The sequence below is a fragment of the Haemorhous mexicanus genome, chromosome 3 (assembly GCF_027477595.1).
Source record: "Haemorhous mexicanus isolate bHaeMex1 chromosome 3, bHaeMex1.pri, whole genome shotgun sequence".
Lineage (NCBI taxonomy): Eukaryota > Metazoa > Chordata > Aves > Passeriformes > Fringillidae > Haemorhous > Haemorhous mexicanus.
This window is the reverse complement of record NC_082343.1, coordinates 58,621,361-58,648,991: the sequence shown is the minus strand read 5'-3', so window position 1 is coordinate 58,648,991 and position 27,631 is coordinate 58,621,361. Positions and strand designations below refer to the sequence as shown.

At 39.1% G+C, this 27,631-nt stretch overlaps 1 protein-coding gene and 1 long non-coding RNA gene across 3 annotated transcripts in view; one reads left to right on the top strand and one right to left on the bottom strand.

The window, feature by feature from the left end:
* Window positions 1-6,016, top strand: part of CCDC170 (coiled-coil domain containing 170) — a 35,615-nt gene extending 29,599 nt beyond the window's left edge. Inside the window, exons 12-13 of the mRNA XM_059843294.1 lie at window positions 497-733; window positions 4,173-6,016. Of these exons, the coding sequence (XP_059699277.1) occupies window positions 497-733; window positions 4,173-4,370 (435 nt within the window). The 3' untranslated portion in view covers window positions 4,371-6,016. The remainder of the gene's footprint in view (window positions 1-496; window positions 734-4,172) is intronic.
* Window positions 6,017-14,572: 8,556 nt separating this feature from the next.
* LOC132325807 (uncharacterized) lies at window positions 14,573-27,383 on the bottom strand. Of its 2 annotated transcripts, none has more exons than XR_009486027.1 (3): window positions 26,590-27,383; window positions 16,876-17,010; window positions 14,573-16,022 (listed from the first exon to the last, which is right to left on the bottom strand). It is a non-coding gene; the product is annotated as an uncharacterized LOC132325807 (long non-coding RNA). The 2 variants fall into 2 exon arrangements; XR_009486028.1 differs by having other exon boundaries at window positions 14,573-16,018.
* Between the last annotated feature and the right edge of the window lie 248 nt (window positions 27,384-27,631).

The following is a 27,631-nucleotide window of genomic DNA, read 5'->3' as shown; positions in this document are numbered from 1 at the left end:
GATACAGCTGGACTTAATTTAAAATAAATGTGTTCATGGAGAACTGCTCAAATCTAGGTGGCAAAACCAAATATAATACTACAATATTTTGAGTGTTTTACAATTTGTATTTGTATACTAAATAACATCTGCAAAGCACAATGTAAATTTTTGGGCTATTTTTACCAGCAAAACATTTGACAACACTTTTTAGTGCTCTTTTTCCAGGGAAGAGAGTGAACCTTCACAGTGGATTTCCTTTTCTGTCCAGATACCTCTCTTCACAAAACCTGTGGAGAATTAACTGTCTTTGAAGGAAAAATCTTTTTGTTAATTGTGTTGAAATAGGCCTGTCTCCTTAAATAAATTTTCAGTTCACATGTACATGTGATGATTTAATGAAGAACGCAAAAGAAACCATACTAAAGTTCTTTGTGATCACTCCTGGTATTTTTATTGTTTGCTCAAGTTAGATGAGAAAGTATGGCAAATTTAACACTTCCTTATCTTATTGTAGATCAAAACTTTGGAGCAGAACAGAACAATAGAAGAACTCAGTAAGTCTCAAGACAAATTGGAAAGAATGAAAGAAAAAGCTGAGAAACAACTTAGATCTGCCAAATCAGAACTTCTTTTAAAGGACCGTAAAGCTACTGAAGATAAAGAAAAAAACAAAAATATGTTAGAAGCAGTTACCAGTGAGATGAAGGTGCTTAAAACAACCCTCGCAGAACTAACAAAAAGAGAGAGACAGGTGGGTGTGTAGGTATTTGACAAGTGCTAGGTGTTCCTTAGAGAGTAGGAAAATGGTATAGGTGGAGCAGCTGTCCAGCTGTGCTTTAAAGTGTTCCAAACATTATCAATCAAGGAAATTTTAGCTCACACCTGTGAGCCACAATGACACTTGTGATTGCAAAGCTATTCTGCCAGTTAAGTTTTGCAAGAGAATAATAAATACAGGCATTATTTTCTTTGCTCATCACAAAATATTACATCATTACCTTTTGGAGAAGTATTAAAATGCTGTAAAATCCTAGTATCTCCCTTAAGGTATGTCTTTTCCCAAATATCTTAGGTATAAAACTCACCACCTCCTCATCTGCTTCTTTTTGTTTCTCACTCATCCATCTCTTGCACTTTCTCCTTGCCAGTTGTAAGAGATTCAACAAGACTAAGTGATAGGATAAAAAGAAACAGCCTCAAGTTGTGCTGGGGGGAGGGAGTTTAGACTGGATATTAGGCAAAATTTATTCACTGACAGTGTAGTCAGGCATTAGAACAAGCTGCCCAGGGGAGTGGCTGAGTTACCAGTCCTAAAGGTATTTAAAAGACACCTAGACAGGGTTTAGTGATGGACTTGGCAATGCAGGTTAGGAGTTGGACTTGAAAGTCTTAAAGGTCCTTTCCAACCTAAATGATGCAACAAGCTTGTGTCACTGTGTATAGGCCACAAAATCAAAGAATGTTGGAGAATACAAGAAACACCCCTCTCTCCCAAGAACTTTCCCAGCTAAAAAATTTATGGCACATGTTGGCTTTAACAATGACTCTGGATGAATTTTAAGAATGCTATTTCAGAAAATTAGTCTAGAAAAATATTTTTTTATTTATGTGGAGAGAAGACCAACAACCTGGGAATTTTTTTTTCCCCCTGGAAATCTTTAATGCTGTTTTATTTTATAAGAAAGGTTAGAAATTTAAAAGGAAGATTTAATTTATTCATACATCTCATGAGGAAACAACGCATCTGGCACAGAGGAGAAGAAGATATTAATTATATGCTGGAAATTATTCCATAGAGTCATACATTGAGTATTGTGCTAAAAGCACAAGTACGAATGTTGACTTTTTACCATCTGAATCCAAGGGGTTTCAAAACACTTGAATATTGTTCAAATATTCTTTGGGCTTTTCTTTTTGTTCTCTTTCTGTTGGAATAAGATCCCTTCTACTTTCTTGTAGTTACAGTGTGAAAATAAAATAGCATCTGCTTTTTACTTCCTCAAACCCCAATATCTTGGATTAATGCTCCAAGTTGCATTAATTTCCTGTTTTTTATTTCTGATTATTTTGCTCACTGAATGGAAGGTGTAAAGAAAATTTAGCAGGAGTGTTGTTGTCTGCAGCATACCTTTGTGTTTGAGTCTTTAGTGATGTTTATCCTTTGTTATTTCTCTCCTTCATCCGAAGGCTGGATCTTTGCAGAGATCTGCCTTGATCTTTCAATGTAAAGTCTGTATGGAAACAAATTCCAGCTTTGCTGCCTCTTTATTCTGTCTGTGATCCAGATGTTTAAAAAAAATCTTTAGCTTCTGCTAAAGAAGCTTGCCTAGCGCACTGCCAGACCCCTGCATCAGTGACCTCCTGAACCAGTGTAGAACATAATACATGGGAACTTTGGGGTTTTGGTGTAACGTTGTTCCAACGTTTCATCCAAGAGATCTTACTGCCTTGGTAATACAGATAGTTAAGACTGAATTCTCAAATCACAGAATCATGGAATGGTTTGGGTTGGAAGGGACCCTAATGATCTACTTCCAACTCACCTCCCACGGGCAGGGACACCTTCCACTAGAGCAGATTGTTCAAAACCCCATTCAGCCTGACCTTGAACACTTGCAGGGATTGGACACCACAGGTTTCCTGGGCAAACCTGTTCCAGTGTTTCACTACCCTCCCATTAAAGAACTTCTTCTTAATATCTAAATCTCCTCTTTTACTTTAAAACTCTTCTCCCTTTTACTATCCCTGTATACTTGTGTAAAGTGTTGCTCTCCTTTTTTTTTTTTTTTTTTTTTTTTTGTAAGCCTCCTTTAAGCACTGTAAGGCTGTTATAAGGTCTCCCTGGAGCCTTCTCTTCTCCAGGCTGAACAACCCCAGCTCTCTCAGCATGACTTCACAGAAGAAATTCTTCAGCCCTCTGATCATCTCTGTAGCTCTCCTTGGGAGCTGTTCTAGCAGGTCCATGTCTGTCTGTGCTGAGGACCCCAGACCTCAGCTCTGTTCTGTATGGGTTTCCATATTTGTGTTTCTGAATCGATGGCAGCTCCTTAGGGTTTGAAACAAACTGCCTTTGGCAAAGTTTTAGAAACTGAGACCTTGTTTTCAGAAAAGCTGCAAACCCTTTTCCTCACAGAGTTAACTGCTTTAGAATTCTGCACAGTGTTCTCGGGGTTGGAGACATTTGAGGACTGTCCATCTTCTTCTTTTCCTTGGCCCTTGGCATGATTGGTGGAGTGAAGATGTTGCCACATCAGAACATGAGTCCAGTTTCTTTTTGGTTCTGATGATTTTGTGGCATTTTGAGTATCTTTTCCCCTGGGAATGGGGATCTTGGCATTTAAATAGAGAGCAAGAAAAGCATATTTCCTCAAATAGTAACATTTTCCTCTTTTATGTGTTGATAAGGAGTATTAAGGCATTTGTCATTTTGGCTGTGTAATTTATTGTCTGTTCAAGGGGCCTTGAAGTTTGATAATGATACAAATTGTGAGTTGAGAAGAGTAAATCAGCAGTGATGACAGCCACTTGTGGATGTCTGTTTGGAACTGCAGAGAGAAAGCTGCTGTCTTTAATTAATTACTTTATCAAATACTATTCTTATGACATTTTCAGCAGCTATGCACAGAAGAAAAGCATTTTCTTCAGCTGCATCTTGAATTTGGGCTGCATCCTGATTCAAATCAAAGTCAGACCGCAGGACGTGCCAAAAACTTCCACCTTTCTTCTAACTTCCTCCTTTCTTTTTTCTCAAGAAAGTGCAGGGTAGAGCGGGAGGTGGCAGATGGTGATTGAGGACAAGCAACAGCCTCTGCTCTGGGCAGTGCCCACCAGAGTTTCCAGTTTGTATAGTTTTTGGTCATCTGGGTCAAGTAAAAGTGTGTTTTCCTCAGTTTTTGGAGTTGAGTCAGCAGGGAAGATATGCTTGTGAAAGATACTAAAGAAACACTTGAAAACTGTTTTGTGTTTGAGATATTTGACATCTCAGCTGTTTGTGTTTTGTGATTTGATGCATGCACCAAAGGGCTGTTTCTGTCCTCTTCTGCTCTCTGTATTGAGCAACAGCTGAAATGCCTGTATTTAGCACTGATAACACAAGCGCTCGTGTTTGTACATATGCCTATATGTACATGTTTTCCCTGACATCTCCTTTGCTTCCTATGTGATTTATTCCTTTCTGTGTGCCCTCGCAGCTGGCGGATTTCCGAGAGGTGGTCTCGCGGATGCTGGGCCTCGACATTGCCAGCCTGGCTCTTCCTGACTATGAAATCATTTCACGCCTTGAAGGGCTGATTCACTCCCATCAGCACCATTTCCTCCCCTGTGTCTGCCTCAAAGACATGGCAAGGACCCCAGAGGAGCAGCAAAGAAACATCCAGCTTCTTCACTGAACGGAGATGGAACAAAGTAAAACTTTCTGTTTGCTTCCTTACCTGCTGGACCTCCACAGAAAACAGATCCCTATTTCTGTTCCCTACTCTAGAGATACCAGCTAGGGCTGATTTTAGAACTTCAACAGAGAGACTGATTGGAATGGGTAGAGTCAAGCCAGCAGCCTGGAGATGGCAAACAGAAAATCCCTGGGCAGCTTAATACTTCAGTTACGTAAATGACAGGCAACACATCAACAGTGCCCTCGAGTTACAGTGCAGAGGTGTGGAAGTCACGGGTCACCAAGGTCATCTCACAGTTTTGAGAAGGTACTGGATGCCTGCTTCAGTGGCATTCCTTGTGCCTTACCTCTAGGTGACAAGGATGAAATCAAGTAGGGGTTGCTCTGCTGCTGTTCTTCTTGCCACCTGGGACATCTCTGCATTTTTTACACATAAGGGTTTTAGCTTTAGGACAACTGTCTGCAAGTTAGAGGATTATGTCAATTTTGGAACAAGAGATTTTTTTTTTCCTCTGCAGGTTTCTTTTGTCTGCTGTATGACAAAGCAAAAAAATTCATTTTTTGCAGTAAAGGCTTTCTCACAGGGTTCTGTCTTGTGCCTCATATAGATATATTTGATAAAATTGAGTGTTGGCCTTGGTCATGATGTCTTGAAAAGTTTGCTTCCAGCTGCTGTGTTCCTTGGGCAATTAATCCGCAGTGGCAATTCTTCTGGGTTTATGAAAAGTTATTTTAGAATTCTTGTTCACTACAGAAAATAGCTGAATTAGTAAAGTGTTTATTTTCAGAGAAGTGATGATGAGGTGTACAAAACTACCTCTTAGCAGTAAAAACTGCTTTCTGAGAGCTGTTAAACATCATGATTTTTTAAAAAAAAATATAGACAATATATCTGTTTTAGCAGCACATTCAAACTTGATTCTGTGGCTTTAGTTTTCTCTTCCCATTATATGTTTTGTATGGTTGTGTAGAACAGTAAAGATGACTTACTTATTTTTGTCTTGGCCATTTGTGGGCTTTTAACAGTATCTCAGCAAATGATGACCCACTCAGTACAACTGAACACACTATTTTAAGAAAAATGACACTTTCTCAAGTAAGAGTGGTAATTTCGGTGTCTGGCTGGGGACTCAAATCGTGTTTTTATTTCATTGGCTTCTGAAGAATTGTTTCCCATTGACTTGCTGTAAAATAAAGAAATGAACACTCAAGCTTTTGTAAAATCAGTCATTTGAGAAGACCGAAATAAATCTTGCATAAATTCTTCTGCTCTTGTGGCTAACTGGTTTGAAAGCAATTTAATTTTTTGTTTTGTAACATAAGATTGTTTTGGGGGGAATGACTTCAAACTGAAAGAGACCAGGTTTAGATTAGATATGAGAAAAAAATTATTTTTTGTGTGGGTAGTGAGGCACAGGTTGCACAGAGAAGTTGTGGATGCTCCATCCCTGGAAGTGTTCAAGGCTGGATGAAATGTAATTTTTGGGCATGATATGTTGATTGGGGATTTAGAGGGTGGAAAAAGATGCAATAATTTTCTAATGCTTTGTGAGATGATACAAGTAGTTTCACTTTGTGTTTTGTTGGTTTTATTGGAACTTCTTTTTGATTGATTTTTTAAAGAACAAAACCCATTTTCTTCATCTACATTAATAAATACCATACAAAACATGATTTACTGTATTTTGAAAGTTAAGTAAATTGCATTACAAATTCAGGTCCATTCAGCCTAGATAATACATTCATAACATTAAGAAATTGTCTCAGAGTGACAAAGATAAAGTAAGGTTGCATTGTAAAATGATTTCCTGATGTCTGCAATGAGACTTGAAGCCTCCTGTCAGGCCCATGAGCCTCGTCCCCTGCCACCCTGTGACCAGCCCTGGCACCAGCAGTGGAGTTCCAGCCCCCCAGAAGAGACCCACCAGCATGGGTCTCCAATTATTTCAAAGGAGGCAGATTTTCCCATGAAGTTCACAGCAATGCTTGATTAGTGGTTTGCATGTTAAGCCAGAAGGAGTAAAGGTTTTCTAATGCCCTTTTTTTTTTTTTTAACCCAGCACATCTGTATTTTCTGAAGTATTAATGCTCACCATGTTCACAAAGGAATATGACCTGTTATCTGACTATTAATATTCCCTGTGTTTGCTTTACTTTTGGAAGAGCACCGACAGATTTCTCCATTCATCCAAAGAAAAATAAATAAATAAATAAATAAGAAACAATTTGATTTGAACAAAATTCAGGTGATTTTTGACCTATATAAGTAAGCCCTGAAAAAACGGACTTTCAAATTTTTTTTTAAGGCTTGTTCCACACAGCATTGAAGTCAGTTTTTCTTTTGGGAGAAAAATAGAAAAATTTAAAGAGGCTTATGAATGTTTTGAACATTTGTTTCAAATATTTTCTTCTTTTTTGAACCACGATGCATTCATGACAAGACAAGTGTCGCAAGTGTGCATTAAAGTTGTGTCAGCAGACACCCCTCTTCCTGTAGGTTATTTTTATTAGGTTTGTCTGTATTAAAATAGCTGTGGGATTAAGAGTTTACTATCTGTTCATAATTACTCTTTTATTGTGGTAAGGTGTATAAAATTCTTGATTTATCAACAGAATGCATTCTGAAATAGAAGTAATGTATGTTAACTCACAGAACTGTACAGCTACAGAAATACATTTTTTTCCTCCAAATAACAGCTGAACTAACTCCAATGAAGACAACTTTACTAAGCGTCAAGGCAAAACTCAGCAAATTAAAATGTTGCAATTGTAGATATTAAAGTGAAATTATTTACCTGCTATAAACACAGTAAAAATAAAATCACAAAGCAGATAGAAAAATGTGTTCTTAATGTAATAGAACCATGGTTCCCTAAAGAAACTAAATGCAAAAGTATTCAAGACCTTTGCTAAATTAGAATTAAGATGCATCAAGACAGATCACATTAAATTACTCTTTGATTTCTGTTGCTCTGTAGTTTATTATTACAGTATAAAGCAGTTTGCTTTCTTTTTCACATTGTCAGTGGATGTATGCATCATGCACAATTTCCTACAGCAATCCTGTTACTGGATTATTTTGCACATTATGATGGTGCAGGAGAAGGGAAATATGAAAGACCCAAGTCATGATGGACTTTAATTTAAAAAATAGCAGATGAGGAATCAGGTACATTTTGAGAGAAAAAGTAATGACTTCTACCAAATTTTTCATGTGAAATAAAAGTATTTTGTAAGACTACAGGTTCTGACTTTTTCTCTTGACCATCTAAAATAAAAAGGGTGAGGAATGAAGCAAAATGAAGTGAAATTCTCTAGAAAATTAGAGAAAAGGGATTTCTTGTATCACTGAAGCATACAAAACAAAATTAGTTAACTATGTGGAAAATAAAAAAATTATAGCTTGCCAGAATAGAAACTGGAAAGAATGTTCAAAGATAATCCTTTTCAAGTGGAAGTGTTCAGATTTTTTTTTTTTTCTGGAAGGCAGATGAGTTTATTAGATTGCACTCATAATTAGTAAGGAATAACTGAGCCAGAAAAAAAAATCTATGAAATATAACAATGTGTTTGAACAAAATAGTTTACTTTTCTGTCAGTTTTAAAGTCAGAACCCAGAGACAATGAAAAACCCTTATTTTCCGAAGGGAACACATAAAACAGTTGAGATATTTCATTTTTTCCCCTGTGACTATTACACTTTGGATAAGTAGGAGAAACAACACAAAGAACACTGCAGAGTGTGAGCCAGTGGGCTCCAAACAGGTTCCAGGTAGAGAATCCAAGTGTCAGATGGCTTCTGGTAATGCTGGGGATGGGACTGGAGAGCAGGAATTCTCACCAAACCGGGGGCTGGATAAGTTTCAGCCCCAGGTTATGTAATTTTTGTTATAATTTGGTGTTTCTGTGAAATGGTTTGGGCTTTTCTTTTTTTTTTTTTTTTTTTTTTTTTTATTTTAAGGAATGTAGGGTGGGGAGGTTGAGTGCTTGGTTATAAACAAAACATTCAGTTTTCTGTTAATGCTGTTTTTAAACAGGCCAATGGATGCAATTTAATCTGGAAAAAAAAAAAAAAAAATCTTGCCCACAAAACGCTGGGAGCTCTGATTACAAAACAAACACGTGATGGTACCCCTGGAATGCTGGAAGACCTTCCCCAGGGCTGGCAGCAACATGCCAGCAGAGCTGCCTCAGCCCTTTCCCCTCCTGGTCATGTTTTTGCACTGTGAGGAAGAGCACGGCCACGGCAGCTCTGGGGCTGTGGCAGGGCACGGGGGGAGCCTTGCAAACGGGAATGCCAATCTGGGCAGGGCAAAGAGGCACCTCTGCTCCCAGCAGAGACTGCCTGCAGCCTGGAAACTGTCCTTTGATTGATGGCCTGGGCTTAAGCTGGCATGCAGTAAGGAACAGTAAGAGTATTTCTTGCACTAAGGCTATTTCACTGAGTATTTCAAAGTATTTCCTCTGTGTACCCTTCATACTGCAGCAACGAGTTAAAAATATGCAGTATGAATTGATATGATCAGCCACTCTGGCTGACTTCTTGCCCTTAGAGGTCAGAGACTCATGATTAAACCAACAGGCATCCCAAAGGACTAGAAGAAAAACATGACTGGCAACAACTCTCAGACCTTTATCTGAAGACATTTTTTTCCTCAGTCTCCACATGCTGCACTGGATTTGTTGTCCTTCGCCATACCTTTTTCACCTGGATCTTTCCCAGATCACTTGTCTGCAGCAAAGTCTCTGTGCTCAGCCCTGTTCTTCATCCAGCAAGGTTTCACATCTGCACCTTGCAAGGAGCCCCAGTGTCAGCTGGGTTGTGTAGGTTTGCTGGAGAAATCTGTCCACACTTTTGCTGGGCTGCCACTTTCCTTGCCTCAGACCTGGCAGCCTCCTCTCTGCCACTTCAGCCAGGGTGTGATTTTTGCACAGTGTGTGGCGTTCAGCAGACACCAAGACACAGCTGAATCTCTCGTGTAAGACTGCGGTGCCTTTTAGATGCTTCCTACCCCTTCTAAGTATTTTTCTGGAGCTGCCAGGGCAGGGACAGTCAGTTCGTGTTTGTGTGGGTGGCAGAAAGCCCTGAAAGGTTTTGGTCAGCTTAAAGGATCCTATGAATTAGCAGGGCTGTGTCAGGCAGGCGGCCACAAGGGGACAGATATGTACTGCGGGATCTGCAGGGGAGGTGGAGCTGCGAGAAACGAGGGTAAAATGATGGCAGCAGACAAGCCAGGACAGGTGCAGATTCTTGCGAAGCAGACTGCAATGATTTTTATAGCTGAAGGACTATGGACATCAGTGTAGATGGATGGAATCCTGCAGATTATGAAGCAAAAGTGCCTAAGAGCTTTCCTTAAAGACCAGTCCAAACAAGGTTGTGCAGAAAAGTGCTAGGCTAGTGCTGAGATTATCACAGTAATATCGATGCTTACTATTTTTGATATTGTTTGGTATTAGAGACATTCAGAATTACACTTCCATGGTATTAACTCCAGCAGATGACACCACTATGTAGTCCTGGCTACCTTTGAAAACATGGATTGGGAACAGTGGAACAGAGGACAGACAGCAGAACTGGGGTGTGTCCAGCAGGAGTGGAGAAGCAACGTGACTCATATACCTCACAGGGATCCAGATCTCAGCATGTACTGATGATGTTTAGCTGCCTGAGGGGTTATGGAAATTGCTGGGAACACAGGGTGTCTGAGATGCACCTCACAAAGTCATGGAGCTGAAATGTATTGTTCCAAGTGGATAAAAACATGCCTGAAGACATTTTTCCGTATTTACAATTAGGAACTATTCATTTCAACAGCTCAAGACAGGAGGCTGTGGAGAGTGTAGGAATCAAAAAGAATAAATATTTGAAAAAGCAACCAGTAAACAGACAGGGATTTAGACTAATGACCTAAACAGAAAATAATGTCATGGGTTCAGAGCTGCACAGACTAATCCTCTGGTGATAAATCTAAACTGCAAGGCTTTATAAACTTCTCCTGACTTGTGGGTGAACTTCAGGATGGAAACAAGAGGAGCTAGTTGTCCTTGGAAATCTGCTGGTGATGTAGAGGGAAAAAAGGAAGCTGGAACAGGAGGAAAGACTGGCTAAGTGCCTGAAGACTGCTGCCCAGCTGGTTTTCGAATCAAGACAGGTAAGTTTCCTTTCACAGACTCATGAAGGTCTACACATGACAATGTCTGCACCAGCAAGTGACAGAGATCCAAAATCCCCCCAGCTAGGATAACAGTTTTTCACAACAGTTTTTCACTTTTTCTTAAGTGGTGTGTGGTCAAATACTTTGTAGCTCTTTATAGCGACTTCCTGGCCTAGTCAAAGTAGAGGTTGTATTTCTCAAGAAATGTTCTCTCTGTGGTTTTCCTAAGAAATTATTGACTGGGCTGGTTTGGAAGTTCAGTTTTTACATGTATCTCTAGAAGTAGTATCAATGCCTGCAGTGCAATATGATGCTTTGCTTTTGTTTGCAGGAGGAGGGAAGTCTTCCTTGCCACATGGCAGAATTTGTTTATTTGAAAATTCAAGCCAAAATGATTCAGCCCTTCCTAAGAACAAGACTAATGGAAAACCTATAATTTGCCTATATCTATAAACAAAAATGTGGCAATTTGGAGCAATTCAGGCCAGACTCAAAACTAAGTTTCTTTGTAGCAAGTGCTCCTGGCTCCCTTTGGACCAGAGCAAAGTTTGACACACCTTACTTCTCCCAGTGCTTTTTTTCATTAAAAATAAACAGGATCGGAAGGAGGGGACCATCTCCAAGCCAGAAGGAAAAGGAACAGACTCAGGAAGGAGCTAGTAATGACAGGTTTCACGGGGAAGGGAAGAGAACAGAAATGAAGTTCAATGGGAAAGATACAGTAAAGGTATGCTGTAAGATTTAAAAAAAAAAAAAAGACAGTGTGAGTAGAGTAAGGATTTGGGAACAAGTCTTTGGGAGAGCTGATGATTGGGAAGGCAGTAACTTTTTAAAGCTACAACAAAAAAGGCTGAGGATGGGAGCATTTCAGAACTTCCTGGTCATAGACCAGGATGAAGGACAGGGGAGAAGTCAAGGGCAAGAGGCTGAGGTTGAGTCTGTTGGGTGCAGTAACAGGAAACCCAGGAGCAGCGTGAGAAATCAGCATTCTCATCTCCAAATAAAGTGGGAAGAATGGGAGGGAGCAAGGTAACGTAGGATGGAATCAACTGTACAAAATGTTCCCAGCATTTCATGCCAGCAGGAGATGGGACATCTCAGCAGTCCCATTATGAAGTGAAGTAACTTGTTGAAAAATGCAATAAAGTGCAAGGCAGAAGGATCACTGTATCCTCTCATTCTGTCCTTGTGCCGAGCTGCACATCTGTGCTGCAGCTGGACCTGATACCTCCCTGCTTTTCCTGGGCTCATTTCTCAGCTGCATTTCCTGACAAAATATGGATCTTCCTGTAATACACTAAACCCTCCAATTTAACAGTTGCTAAAGGAAAAGGCATTTCAGCTCAGTTGCAGCTTGAATGCCATCACTTAAACTCCAGGCTGTTTGACAGACCATGTAGAAAGTGGGTTGGAATCACACAGGAATCACATTTAGTGGTTTTAAGATTGCTTTCACACTCCCTTGTAAAATATCTGAATATCATTGCCACAAATGGTTCTAAATGATCATAAATATAGGGTGCTTTTTGGCATTAGTAGGTTCAGAGAAATTAGAAATAAAACCAGGAAGTGACAGCAAAGAGAAAACTCCCCTGTGTGGGATTTTTCTGGAGCAACCTGTTATAACTTACACCACGGAACTTTGAAATTATAATTAAGAGCAGTCAAAATATAAGAAACCCAGATCTTCTAATTACCACATATATATGTTTGGGTTTGCCTCTCCTGGAAGCTTACTATAATATTCCAGATGGACATGTTGGTTTTAGTTCCACATGATAAACAAGAGGATATGTAAAAAAATTTTGCAAAACTTTCAGCTTCAATTTAAAGAAAAGGATACCTCTTTCACACCAAAATATGTCTATAAAAAAAGGAAGAGTTGCAAAATCCCCAGAGTATCAGCCAGCAGGAATCCAAGTGCTGTGAGGGAGTGGGAATGATTGTTCTGAGGGATCAGGATGCTGGTGGCACAGAGGTGTGCAGTGAGGGAATGGGACCAGATTGCAAACTGGTGTAGAAGAATTACCCAAATTACTGAAGTCTCCATGTAGCTATAATGTATGTTCCTTATACACATCCAGATACGTGATAGTCTTTGTTTTCTAGCATGTAACAACTCCTAGTCCTGAGTCTGTGGTGTGCATTCATCAAGTAAGATAAAGTGATGTTTGCCATACTGATATTTGCCATTGCCTCAGTTATAGGCAGTTCACATGTCAGGTCAATTACATGGGGTTTGATTACTCTTGAAATCCAGCTAAAATGCCTGCTTGAAACAAATGACATTTTTTCTGGGTATTGTGGTGCCTTGTAGTGCTTCATCCCCTCCACTGGAGGCAATTCATTTAGTAAGTGTCAATTCCTGTTTCTCTAGTAGTAAAGCAATGGCAACAGCTTGCAAAAAGGGTTGGTAAAGAGCACATGGGTAGGTCAGTAACACACAGGCAGAAAAGGAGGGGCTTATTTGCTGAAATAAGGTAGATAAGGCTGGGAAAATCTGACAAACTCATGGCAGTACCTGTGATCAAGGTTTGACAGGACTATCAGTGGGACAATCATATGTGCACAAGTCTGGAGAGAGTCTGATCGCTCCTGTTACAAGAAAGAGACTGGATTAGGAGGATTTCAGGGGGATTTTTGTCCATCCAGAAGTACATAGTTATGTATCAGAGATCTGTCCAAGGTTGGTAATATTTTCAACAACAGAAATAGCTATAGCACTGTTTTGCCATCCTGTTTCTATCCTCAGCTTTGCAGTTAGAAGCTATAATAAAGTATTTATTTATATTTGTTTTTAAAGCTTTATTCATAACAGAGTAACACTGTAGCATTTTAAAGAGCAACAAAAAGGCTGACAATTTAAAATTTAAGGAAATCATATTCTATAAAAAAGTTAAATACTTTGGCTACAGTGGAATTTCTTATTTAACTTCTTCTAAGTGTCCTTTGCTTTTCTCAGAAGCCTAGGTAGTCCAAACTAGGCGGAATAAAAAAGCCTTAAGTTTTCAAGAGCAGCTTTTTTAAACAAATTACATTATATGTGCACTTGTATGTTTTGGTCTGTTTCTAAATACTAGCAGGAAATTAAAATGGGTACTTACTGCATATGTTTTATTTTACTGGCTAGGCTAGTGTGAAGCATTATGGTGAAGCAGAGAAAGATATTACGAAGGTAAGAAATAATAAAGAAAGGTGAATGCCAGTGCATAATATAACTTAGGAGTTGCCTTTGTAGGAAAAAGCCTGAGAACTCTTATCTGATTTGTTTTCAGAGATGTGATGCACACATTTCCAGCAATTTGCAACAAAAACGCCCCAGCTGACAGGTAAAAGTCAGCATGGTGCTTTTGTTTGTGAAGCAGGCAGAAATGGTCAGTGACAGAATGCAAATTCAGAAAAACTGATTGGAAAATATTGACTGTGTAAACATGAATGGCCAAAAGAATTGGGAGGCAAAATGCCACCGGTGCTGTTGCTGTCACGCAGCGGGACGTGGAGCCTGCTGCTGAACAGCCTTCTGTCAGTACCCATGAGGATGCTCTGTCAGGGCTTCAAAAGGTTGACAAACTAATTCAATCAGTTGGTCACTATCACAGAGCTAAAGAATCAACCTATTTCACATGACAGATCAAGCAGTTGCCTTTTCCAATGTGATTTGGTTTAGGTCAGCTCTCAGATGCAAAGAAGCGAGTCCAGCACCGTTACCCAGCAGTTGCTGCCTGCTCAGTGCAAGAGCCTCTGGAAAGCAGCATCCTGAAGAGCTGACCACATCCAATCCCAAGAGGATCAGAATTTGCCATGTTAAGGCCAGGTGAGTTTTACCTGTTAAGAACATTATACTATGTTAGGTGTCAATGTAGGCATCAAAAAGAGTCCTGTTGTGGAATCTTCTTCCTTATGCTAAGAAAATGTGGCCATTTATAAGAACAGCTAAGTTATTAATGGAGTGGAAATTTTCTTTAAGTACTCTGCAAGCTTTAGTCCCAGTTGGAAGCAACTCATTCTATTTATAGCTTTAGTATAATTTTTCTGAACACAGTTATTGATTTAAATTTTCTTTCATTTTATTGCTAGTGATTTAGCTAAATAGCAGGATAAAGGTACTCGAGCCAAACAACAATACAACAACAGAAGAGTACAGAACTGAAATGGGGCTTGATATTCTATTAACCAATTCACATTTTTATTCTGGGGCAAAGAAATACACATTTGCCTTTAACAGAATGACCGACCAAATTGCTGTCAGTCAGCCAATCTGATAAAGGTCAACTACCGAAAACCCAGTCTGTCAGTACACAAACTAAGTGACCTGGGCAGTCAGAAGTTCATTTGTTGTTTTGAAGAAAAGTACACTATTTTCATAGATGCATCTGTTCTGCATCAACTACAAAACTTTTAATGAAAATTTATGGTGGAAATAATACTATCAACTGCCTTAATTATACTCCTTGCTCATTGGGACTTCTTTGGGTATCCTGACAACACAAACTTAGTTTAAATAAAATTATATGTTTTAAGTCCTTCAAAATGTTGTTTACTTTTATTTTAGTCATACAACTCTTTCCAAGAGGTAAACTGGCTAAATTAAACTGCCAGGGGTGGAAAAGAGGAATATGGCCACTATTCCTAAGACAGACAATTATTTTGTGTAGAGATTCACATTTTACATAGTAGAATAAAACTTTAACTGTTGCTCACCTATTTTCAAATTACCTAGCTATGAAAATATTTTAAGCAGGTTTTACTCTCTGTAGAGTGCTGGCCCATGGGACCTGGCAGTGGGGCTGACTGGTGCTCTCGTGTGGCTCACACGCACCAAAGGAAAGGGCTGGGACTGGGCACCACAGAAACTTGTAGAGTAACTTTCCTATGAAAAGAAGTTTGCACAGGAAAAGTTTATCAGTTACTGCAAAGAAATTCCCTTATGTTCTTGGTTAGGAGTTGATTTATTTATTTATTGCAGTCTTGTTTATATCACTCCTAAGAAAAGAATTGAAAAAGATGTCATCCTCTAAATGTAGTTGCCTGCACGACCATCGGCTGGACACATGTTTAATTTTGGAGTCAGCCTGAATAGTTGCATCACCACACTGATCTAAATCTCTCCCTGCCATGTCTGCCCAGCGGAAGCATTTTGAGTGTTGCAGCATTCCTCATGCCAGGGAACAAATAGCATTTCGAGGTGTAGGTACCTTTTGGTTTTGTAGAAATTTCAGTAACTCACATTTGGCAGTAAAACTATAATGCAAATTAGACGTTCTGTCTTAATAGGTAAATTATGCACTTAGTCTTTTAACATCCTTTTTTTCCTTTCAAAAGTACCACACATGTACTGTTTTTATTTGAAAGAGGGAAGCTGCTCCCCCTGCTAAGCTGCAGGTGTCTCAGCCACTTATCTCTTTTGTCCTCTCACTTGCCTCAGTTCTGGTGTCTGTTGTCTGCAGTCACTTCTTTCATAAGGATGATGGTTTTTTACATCCGTGTTCTACCTTTCAAAAAAAAAAGAAAGCTTAAAGGAATTAAGATTTACTCTGACTTGTATGTAGGATATAATAATTTCCTTATAGAGATGGGAATAGCTTATTACAGAATAAATTACATAAATGCTGTGTGAAAGCATTGCACAGAAATCCTCAATCATAATGCTGAATATATCTGCTTACATGATTCCAGTAAATAAGTGATTACTGAAAATGACTGCTAATTCTTCTGCTGCTCAGATGGTGCCAGTTTCAGAAGCTAGAAAAAACAAATTTGTTGTTGTTTGTTCAATCCCTGTGTTATTGTGTACTTCTGCTCCCCTATTAAGCTGGAGACGAGCAGAACTATGTCTGGTTTATGTGCTTGTTTGAGCAGAATCATCACAAATGTCAGCACTACCATAGAGAAAGAATTGACACTCATAGGTTGTCATATAAGCAAGAGGGCATTTCCCCCCCAGTTTATACAGTGCCACTGTGCTGTGAGTGCTGGAGGAGCATGTAAGCACATATTAGCATTACTTGTGGGGCATTCATGGGGCACAGAGACATGTGTGTGTCATGCAACAGGCTTACTAAGGAGATGCTGACTTCTCTAAAGGGGTTTGAAATGAATCAAGGTGGCAGTATGTGGGAGCCTGATGCCTCCAGTTTTAGCCATCACATCAACCTCTTTCTTCCAATGTGCCTGGAGCATGCTTGTCTGGTAGCTTGCTCTCCCCCAGCTTTCCACCATCTGACAGACCTCTGGGGGTTTGTACCATCATTCTTTATTTCCTATCTTTCTCCTTAGTGTCACCAGAAGGATATGGGTAGAGAAGTTGAATGCTGGCACCCTAATTTCTGTCCCATGAGGACTCACCCCAAGTGGCTATGAGGGAAGGGCTTGTTCACCATGATCCCTCTAGAAGCAGCTCCCTCTGATGAATACATCTTTCCAATTGCAAGTGTTCACCAATCCCAGAGGTTCAGGAATACACAGCCTCTCCAAAAAATCCTGAAGTGAGAAAGGAAAACCAGCAATGGCACAGAAGCTCCTTATGATGCAATTTTTTAGCCTGATTTCTGATTTCCTTCTGAGCAAGTATGCTTAAGAGTGATGATGGTTGTTGCACTAAACTACAGATTTTCAATCATAAGCTTGGAGTGGTGAGCCTAACCTAAAAAGTTTTCAAGAAAGAGTTAAAAAAAGAGGAAGGTACACTTAAGCTTTTCTTCCTCACCCCCTTCTGAACTTACCTTGCATTGAGCAGATATCAGACACCATCCTGATGAGATGGAATAGCTATTTCTTGCTCTTTGTTTTTCATAGAACTAAATCTATTTTCTCTTATTTTTCAAAAAGCAGGAACAAACCACAGTAAGGAATTAAACATATCACTCTAAGAACTTTGTAAAAGGGACACACATTAGGTCATTTGGCCCGACAGCAATGTCTTGATAACACAAAAGTTTATCAACATGTAAGTGCAATAGAAATGTTTCTACTAAATCTATAAAAAATAGTAATTGTAGAGTTATTTTTGTTGCACATTAAAGGATTTCTCCTCCACAGCAGTTTTTCCTTGAAACTGTGGAAAGTGTAATACATCAATTTTTATGAATTCATTTGATTGTTGCCATTTGTATCATCTACATCAAGAGAAGCAAAATTAAGCTAGCAGACAGCAGAGAAGCCAGAAGAAAATTAGATTTTAAGAGTCTATCTGAATCTCATTTACACTTTGCAGTGCAGGTGTTGAAATCCATTTCTTAACCAGTATATTTTAAAATCAAACTGTGCTCCTTTAAATTGCTGAAATAAGATTTGTGCTACTTTCTGTTTCACAGACCTCCTCTTTCTTTGAAGCAGACTTAAATTCCTTCAGGAAACAGGAGGCTTCAGAAATGGAAACACCATGTGACAGTGGGGAAGGGCCACGCTGGCCGAGGGGAGCTCATCCTTTCCAGGGTCACTTTGCAGAAGCCCCATATTTCTTAGTGCTGGGATGAAAAGGAGCAACAATAAAATATGTGTTTTCAAGGGGGAAAGAAATTGTGCTAAACTGTCTCAGTCCACCTCTGCCAGTCACTTTATGTTCCCTTTCAATGTATGGTTAGCTCTCAATTATATCTTCGTTTAACTCAAGTTGCTAAAATAACCCCTTGTTTCAAACTGTTTCTACATATAAAGATTTATAGTGCTGGGAATAAAAATAATCATCTGGATTTCATTAAGATTTTCCTGGCAAGTAATTAATGCTGAAAGCATGTTTTGATCAAGCATCTCCAATAGCAGCGATGGTAAGTGAGTTAAAAGCAGCTAGCATTATAGAAATAGGTCTACTTGGGCTCTGAAAGTTTTTGCTAGTTTTCCCAGCCCTCAGCAAACGGTGGTGCTAGTACCTTATTTTTCATTCCCTGTGTTTCCTCATTTCATGGTCATATCAGCCTCTTGGTGACTGCCAATGAGCGGATCTCATCACAGCTGAAAATTCAGGAACATGTGCAAAGAAGCCACCCAAATGGACAAGAAATTTGAATATTCTCTCTCCTGGCTTTTTCCTTTAGAATGAGAAGACTGCAGGTATGAATCTGACAAAGTAGGTAATTAATTTTTTTTTGTTTGTTTCTGTTTTGATTTATATCTGTTGTGACTTAATTGCATGTCTCTATTTACATGTACAGTAAGTCAATGTGGGTTTTTCTCTGTTACACCTGTTGTGCATTTTTGTGTTCTAGACTATGAGAGCAGGACTCTGTCTCAGCCTGCTTTTGGGAGAATTGGCTTTTGGAGCAATAAGCAGTAAGATGTGGGATGCCCTTTTCCCAAAGCAGAAACGACAGCTTATCTACTGTACTCCAAGTAAAATACATAGTATGCAGCTCCCTGTGAAGTTCCACGTTGCAGAAATGCAGAAATACCCATTGGCACCAGAGCAGTGTTTTACATTGTGCACCGGGCTGGGGAGGTACCTGTGAGATAACCTTTCCCTTGGTAATGCACAATAACTCTTGTCTGTATTCACTGGGGTTATTGACTATATGGGAAACTATCAGCTACAGGTGTACATTTGGAGAAATTTCCAGAAAGTACTGATAACTTGGAACATGTAGTGTAGCAGCAAGTGTACAACTCCTGCTCATTGCACCCATTGAAAATGACAAGCTGGAAAAGCCGTTATGAGTTGTTTTGAGAGGTCCGTGTTTTATCATCAGCTTGAAATTGTGCTTCTGGCTGTTAGTCACTGGGCTGCCAAAATTCAAGTGGCTTGAAGTGTGAGCTGCTGGACCTGCAGGGAAATAACGGGAAGGAGGTTATTTTATGGCTGGTCTCCCTGCATGTGTTGTGTGCTTCCCTCTGATAAGGTGGCTGTATCAGCCCCACCTATTAAAGTTGTCTGACACTTCCCATTAAGGACTTTGTTTTCAGATGATTATAATGTAGCCAAACTATAACTGTCTGAGTTGAAATCTGACTTCTTGTACTGGCGTGTTGAAGTGCTTCATGTGGAAATTAATCAAAAAAAGTTCCCCAGGTTTGGGGTTTCTTTTAATAAGGCTAGAGAAATTGTTTTGCACAGCGAGGATAATCTCCTCTTTGTGGAACTCTAAACGTAGCTGTGTGATCCTCGATCTGCAGGTCACGATTTCATGATCTCATTAGTGTGAGGAGAGTCAGTGTAGGCTTTGTATTAATGTAGAAAATGTGGACCCTAATGGATTTTTTCACGTGTACTGTGTGGGCTGTCAAAGGTATTTTCAATGTTTGAGCCTGTTTGGCTCTCCTTTCTTGCCTGAGTGCATCTGTGTTTTCTGAGTGGAGACTTGACACTTGGAAGAGAAGTGGCTATTGGCTAAAGGACAGCTTTTATCTCCATGAAATCAGACCAAATCTGGCAAGGCTGTAAGCTGCTTAAAGAACACGTAATTCCATTATGCTCATGCTTTCTGGATGTTTTCAGCCTTATTCCCTATGGTTTATCTCTGTGTGCCCAGGCTGGGACAGTTCAGGCTGAGCAGATGTCTCCTGTAACTGAAGTTCTCAAACTGTTGCTGGCTACGCTGGCCCTGGACATCATTGCAAAGATCAGGGGCTCTTTCTCTTCGTTACCAATGCTTTACAAAATTATTATATAAAATTATAAAATTTAAAATAATAACAGAGGAGACCTTGGTCCAGGGAACAAGCAAGAGACTAGGACAAGGGATCTAGCTGTAGAAGACCAGAAAATACTGGGGGCCTATGGGGCAGTGAAAACAGTGTTTGGGTTACTCTGCTGGATAAAACCAACCAGGATTTAATGGTTTGTTCAACTGGACAAAGAGATCAGGGCAAAAAATGAGGAAGGGAGTTGAGGCATAGCCAGAGGTTATTTTACCAGCCTTGAACAGAAGAAACGAGGTTGGTGGGCCATACAGCCAAAGCAGGTGTTTCCTGCAGGAGGGACTGGAATAGTGAAAAAAAAAAGTTCCCCTGTAGTGTCTATGAGAAGATGAACTTCAATCAGAAGGCTAAGCAGTAAACACCAAAATCAGCTCTGAAAGACAAAATGGGAAGACTTATGTGTAAGAAGGCACCAGTTTAAGAAAGGAAAAAAAAAATAAGAGAAGGGACAGAAGATGGTTTTTTGGGTTTGGTGGTTCCAGTCATTCACATGAATCGATGGACCAGGACAATGTACATAACTGAAAGAATGTTACTTTTTCAGACCAAAACAACTGTACACAACACCTATTCTAAGTGTTTTTGCAATTCTGCAGTGCCAAAAACTCAGAATGAGTGGATTCCAGAGATAAAATATCCCTTCCCATACAACCTTAATTTTGTCCTTGCTTATTTACATCCGGAAAATGTTTCCCTTTGCCTAATGCATGCACAAAATAGGGGGATTGAACAGTGTCTGAAAGTTCATGTCACAGTTATTTTAACAGCAAAGGATTTCAACAGCAAAGGATTTTGATAAATATATTGCACTAGCTGGCACAAGGTCCCCCTGAGCTAAACAGTATGTGATATTTTAGAACAGATTATGAAATAAATAATTTTTAAACCAGAGCTATTCTGTTGGAACCAAGGGGAAAATGAAACCTATGTTAAAGTGTATGCAGGAAAGTGGCAATGGAAATCTACAAATAGAAACAAACATGATAATTAGGCTAAAATGTGATGTTCCTTTACTTTGAATGCCCAAGTTTACAACTCTGTTCCTCTAATTCTTGGAGGAAATTACTTGGTTTTCTCCACAAGATAGTCCAAAAATATCATCATATTTCATGCAGAGCTGATGATACTGGATCGGAACCCAAGAATGAATACAGGGGTCACTATATTGCCCCTCTAGGCACTACCTGAAGGTGTGTAAAGGCTTTGTATAGCTTCCACATGAATTTGAATCACTGCCATGAACTCTGATGGGTGTTTTTTCACCAAAAGATCAGTATTTAATTAAAATGATGTGTATTAAAATATGGTGCTTTTTCTCCCTGTCACAATACTGGCAGGTGTGCATATAGCTTTATTTTACTTTTGAATCTGTTTGGAAGAATTAAGTGTTTTGTGTATCTATTCTTTTGCAAGTTTGTTTCTGTTTGAAGATTTTGCCTGCTTAATAAGCAGTAAATGAGCTCCCTGACAGAACAAACCCCTCATGTATTCCAATATTCTCTACCAGATGCTATCAGCTTGTGCCCACAGAAGGTGAGCACCTAAATTAGGCGTCTGTTAGGAATGGTATCAGGTTGTCTGCTCAATGGAAAGGGTTTAATTTGCTGTTTAGGACCCACCCCTTTTCCCTAGTTATTTGTGGCACTAAAATGAGATGTGCACATCAGGAATAAAGTTACACTGTCAAAATAAAGTTCAGCAATGTGATGTCTTTGGGTTGTCATCTGTTACTGCCTAGAATCAGTCTTGTTCACGCTCACCAGGGCAGAGCTGCCATGAGAAGCCTTTAATGATGAGCCCTCCTTTCATCAGATGCAACAGAGGGCCCACATACTTCACCTCCCAAAATCAGAGGAAATTCTGCCACAAGCAGGTGGAAGGTGTGTGATTTTATAATTTACAAAGTGGATGGTTGTATTTTTGGAGAATAAGCTCAAACTTGAATTCCCATTAGGTCATGGCGATTGTAATAGTAAGAAGGGAGAGACAACAATGGGAAAATGTCTTTTAATTGGAAAAAAGTTGTGATTATGCCTGTTCCCAAGAACAAGTTCTGTTTGCTCTGTGCCAATAGCCCCTAGCTGTACTTAGTGATTTGGAAATTTGGAATTCCAAATAAGAGCTTTGATTCTGTTATTTCCACACTTTGCATGCCTTAAACAGACAGAATCAGCAAGAAGTGAATAGACAAGATTTAACTTTTTCCAACCAAGTAACATACAAATGAAACCATATGACTGCAAACAATAGCTCTTGTGTCCTATTCCTGCTGTTTGTAGGTCCATATATTGTTCCTTTGGCTAGCTACCAGAACTCATAAAATGCTTTTAGGCAGCTGTGTCCCATTAAAGCCACATGTTACATTACATCAATAAGGAACCACAGAAGTGCAGAGCTGACAGGGATTTTAGAAGACTGCTTTTTTATCTTCATAGACTGGGAAAGGATCGAGCATGCCACCCTAGAAGATACTAAAAGCCCTCAGAGGAGCAGATTCCAGAACTCTTTAGACTATTTTGGTATTTCTTTTCTCTGTTAGATAACTCTTTGTAATATCCAGCCTTAGTATTTTTGCATTTTTTTCCTCATGGTGGACACCGTAAGCTGTTGATTAGCATCCTTTTATAGAGCTCTATTACTTTTTGTAAGATCACTGTCATATCTGCTCCCAGCCTTCACTTCAGAGAAAAGCAACCCAATTAGCACGGTCTTTTTTTATCTTTTCATCACCTTTTCTGTTTAAATCTTCTAATACTGTTACAGTTCTCTGCATTCTGATTTAATTTTTTTCTTTGGAATGGATAAAATTAATTCTTCATCTGAGGACCCATCAGTGACCAATACAGCAATCAATAGCTTCTGTGGATACATGTGATACATTTGCTGCCTAGTCAAAAATTCTTTCTCTTGTGTTTGTGCATTTGATTATATTCTATAATCTTTCTATAATGTGAAATTACTGTAAAACATAGAAATTAATATCTGCCCAAATAGAAGAACACATGGGTCTGAGTATTTAAAAAATAATCTTTTTTTTAAACAGTAATTTTGTTAACAAAAAATTATGCAGTTGCAAGGAGGACTTTTGTTAGCAGCGTCTCTTAAGTGACAGATTTCTGAGTTTTGTTCATATACTGAGATTAAATGGGGAACAGTTTAAAAGGTTAAGACTCATCACACTAAAAAGAGATGAATTAGGGGGTGTTTGATAGAAATCTTCAAAGTTATGCATGATGTTAACAGTTTATAATTTCTTTCAGTACATTAAAAATAACAGAGCCAGCTTCAAAACAAGAAGAAGATGGGTTTGTTTTTAATGCAACAGTCACGCAGCAAGTAAACGTTAAAGTGTGTTGGGGCTAATTTATACATGTGGTAGTTCACATATGTTCAAGAACATGCTAATAAGTTTGCCAAAAATATTATGTGCATGGTTAGTAAATGGATAAACCAGATCCATTCCACAAAATACTCTGAGGGTGAATAGCAGGAGCACAATAAAGTACTCAGAAATACCGTAGGTACTTGTTCCCTGAGCACCTGCTTCTGTTCAGCTCTGAAGATGTGACACTAGAAGAATTGCCTAATCTGTGCACCTGCCTGCACCAATGGACCAGCACCAATGCTGTCATGCTACCAGAAACCCTAAGAGTGTTGCCTTTTCACCAGAGTTTGAAAGCTAGTATTTCTCCTCTCAGGGAAAAAAAAAACTATCTCTCTACCTCTGAACACTATTTCCTTAAGGAGGTATTCATGGGGGAATGTGTTTGAGCAATTTATGAGTGCATAGAATGAAATCAAATACATAAAATACCATTATGATTTAGCAGAACAGGACTCTCCTTCATTAATTGTGATTTAAGAAGTTACAGAAAGTATACACTAAAAATCAGGAGAAACTGAAGAGGATAAAACCTAACCATTCTATTCTGTGCAAGCTTTATTCAAACAAAGGACAGCATTTCAGAATTAGGTGTAGCTGTGATATACGTATCATACAGGTAAGTTCTATTCTGCTCTTCCAAATTTTCTTTGCAAAGTATGGATATAATGACAAAGGAAGGGAAGGGGGGAAGAAGGGCAGGAAAATGAAAGATGCTAATTGAGTAAAAAATTTTTGCAAGACTGAAAACTGAAAAGATATTACTTTACTATCTCCTTCTTTACTAGTCAAGATCCTTTATAATCTGACAAGTGTCTATACCTTTGCGTATAAATTACTTGTTGAAAAGCAAAACAACATTAAGATAAACTCTAAATGAAGGCTGGAAGTTGAAACATGCTTCTAAAAAAAGCTGTCACAAAATCCAACCCCTTTACCTAACAAATCATGTCTGGCTGGTGCGCCAGTGGAAGACATCAAATCTGCAGTAAGGTCAATGGCACGCAGCATTACCAAAAAGAGACATCTGTGTTTCAGACCTTGGAAAACAGATAGCACTTTAAAGTATTTGTCTGCACTCCTTAAGCTTGTTCATGGGCATGGAGGAGTTGCACACAAACATTCTTTGAAAAAATACAGACAAAGTAATTTTTGTATCAGTGAAAACTCAGAGAGGGCAGTAAATCATTCAGAGGATCAGCCTTCTTTTCTGTCTAGCATAAAGGACTAACAGATTGGGCTTGCCATACAGCACAAGGTAGAATGTTTGGACAGAATTTGTGGAAAAGAGTTTATTTTTAAATTCAGGACAAAAGGCAGAGCTCAGGATGGCTATTCTTTGGCAATCAGATAAGAAGAAGATTGATCATCATTATATGGAGGTTGTGGAAGTTTTCTAATTTAGAACTCAAGTTACTAGAAACAGCAAAGTTGCTCTTCAGACTTCAGTGCAAGCTCTGTTTTAATCCTCCCTGTTTTTCAATCCTCCCAGAATTTTTTGGTTAAGGAGTAATGTGATACTTTTGTGAACAAAAAATAAAATAAACAGATAAAAAGCTACTTCAGAGTAGCTTATTTTCCATAAGTTTGATTATTTTAAAGTTGTTTTTTTTTTTTGTCTTCCAATGGGGAATTTTCCTTGTCAATATCTTTATCACAAAAATGATTCCCCCAAATTCACATAATGCCTCCATGTCCCAAAGCCTTTAAGAGACTATTGCCCCATTGTAGAAGTCCACGCAGCATTTTTTCAGTTTGTTGCTACGCATTTCAAAATATCAAATCATTCCCCTCAAAACCTCACAGCTCATTAGCAAAGCAGGGCTGGAGCTGTAGAGAAGGCAGCTCAGACCACTGAGTGAAAGCACCTCTTTACTGTCCACCTCTTTAGCAATCCTTGGGCTGGCTAATTTCTGAAAGGAGTCACAGTAGCATGTATTTTCAGCTGGTCCAAAAGATGTACTCTCCACAAGGTATTCCCCTGATACCTCAGTGGCTGGCCCCTTCCTCCTCCCATCCCTCCACGTGCCAGGGCACCCTATGCAGGGTGCAGCCAGTGCTGTCAGGCACACACTGTCCCCTCTAGATGTTGTATGGGATCCTGTCCTGGTTTTTGCTTCTTTTCCTTTTTTCTTTTCCTCCCCTATTGTTTACTACTGGGAACATTGACCGAGTTCATGGTGAGTCAGTGGTAACCATCGACAAGCTGGCCTGAATTATCTATCAGCTAAAGAGGAATGGAAGGTGACTGGACAGTTAAACAGACTTTTTCCAGCAAGAGGTTAGTATGTCAAGAGGTTAGTGCACGGCTCACGGGGTCCAAGGAGGAACATCATCATGCAGTGTTTGATTTACTTATGTCCATTGACACAGGGCTTAAAGACTTTTTTTTTTTTAATAGAGTTGGAGGGCATTAATGCAATAAGCAAACAAGCATGCTGTCTCTTCTGTCTTGTGGATATTAAGTAAGACAAGTCTTAAAACTCACCTTATTATATTAATATTGAATTCTCTGTTCTTTGCAAATGTTAAATGGTCATAGCAATGTAACTATAGATAACTTCACCGAATTTGGCAACGTTGCTATCCAGGCCAGCTGGAATTAATTTTTAAGATATGATTTTATAAGAAATCTAGTTCTCGTCTTACTGTCACATGGTAATTCACTTCTTTCACTAATTTGATAATTGTTTTTTTGGAAAGGGACATGGATTTCTGGCGAGCTTTTTCTTCTATAATTTAATACTCTTTGATTCACATAAACCTATTGCTAGCCAGTAAATAATTTTTTAGCATTTGTTCCATTTGTTGTTTAACAATGAAGATAAATTTACAGGAAGATCACCAGAAATACCCTCTTGCATTTTTTCTATTCTTTTTTTCTTGGAAAAAATGCCATTTACTTATTTTTCTCCTTTTTTCCAGTATCTCCCTAAATACGAATAAATTTTTTAAAAGATTGGCAGCTTTCCTCTACAAGATAATGCTCAGAATTTGCTATGGGATTCATTGTCTGCACTTATGTACAGATGCACAATTCCACTTACCTCCTGCTCTCCTGCAGGCTTTTCTTTCTAATTGCAGAGCCAGAGAATGAAAACATCTGTAGTGTTGTGGGAAAAAACGTGGTCCTGTGCTCTTGAGGAAGCTGAGATCCAGTGTGAGCCTTAGGATGGATCGATGAGCCCGGTTTCTGCAGTTTGAGCTGCCTTGCTGGTAGGGGTCATTATCCCAAGGGCTGTAGTTAAAAGGCCAGAAGCACACATAGGAAATCCATGCTGTTCAGAGGGGGGTGAGCTGAAGAGCAAGCTTGCCCAGGGTACTGGACTCTCTAAAACCAGGTGCTCAAGTATGGCTGGTGACAGAAATCATGCAGGGTGGCTCAGACATTTTCCGTCACGATTTGATGGGATAAAGCCCTGTCTTCAACCACAGTTGACCTACATTCCTAGATACTTTGCACTGGCCTTCAGGAATAACATCTGAAAAGTGATCCAAATATGCTTGATGACCAGCCTTTAAATCCTCTGCAAATGTTGTCCTCTGAGATTTTTACTTCCCCACCTCTGATTAATTGGTGTGATCAGATCATTGCAAAGTGCCCAGATCACTGTGGAAATTTTATGAGAAGTGCCAAGAAGTGCCAAGTGTCTTTTGCAACTGCTCTGCTGCTAGATTAGCAAGCCAAAGATTGCTTTGGCTGCCTCAAATAGTGCCCTAGGGTGTAATCTATCAAGTCTTTATCTCTAAGAGGTGTTGTTTCATGTTATCCTCAATGAATAATGGATTTGGAAATTCTTTGTCATTATTAGTTATGCAAGTGTTGCACTCTGCTTTTTCTCTAGGTTCTTTTCTTCCTAATTATCAATTTTATCATCTGCAATTACATTTGGAAAACAAGCAAAAGTAAATGTTCTTAAATCTGGCAATAATCCATGTGCTTTTCCCTAAGATCTTAACTTCTTTTGCACTTCTCTGCACATCCCTCTTCATGCAATTAATTCTTTCCTCTTTGTTACTATTTTCTAGTGCTCCTGGGAAGAGTGGAAGGAAAGGGAGGAGTGCAGAACAAGCACCAGTTTTTTCTAT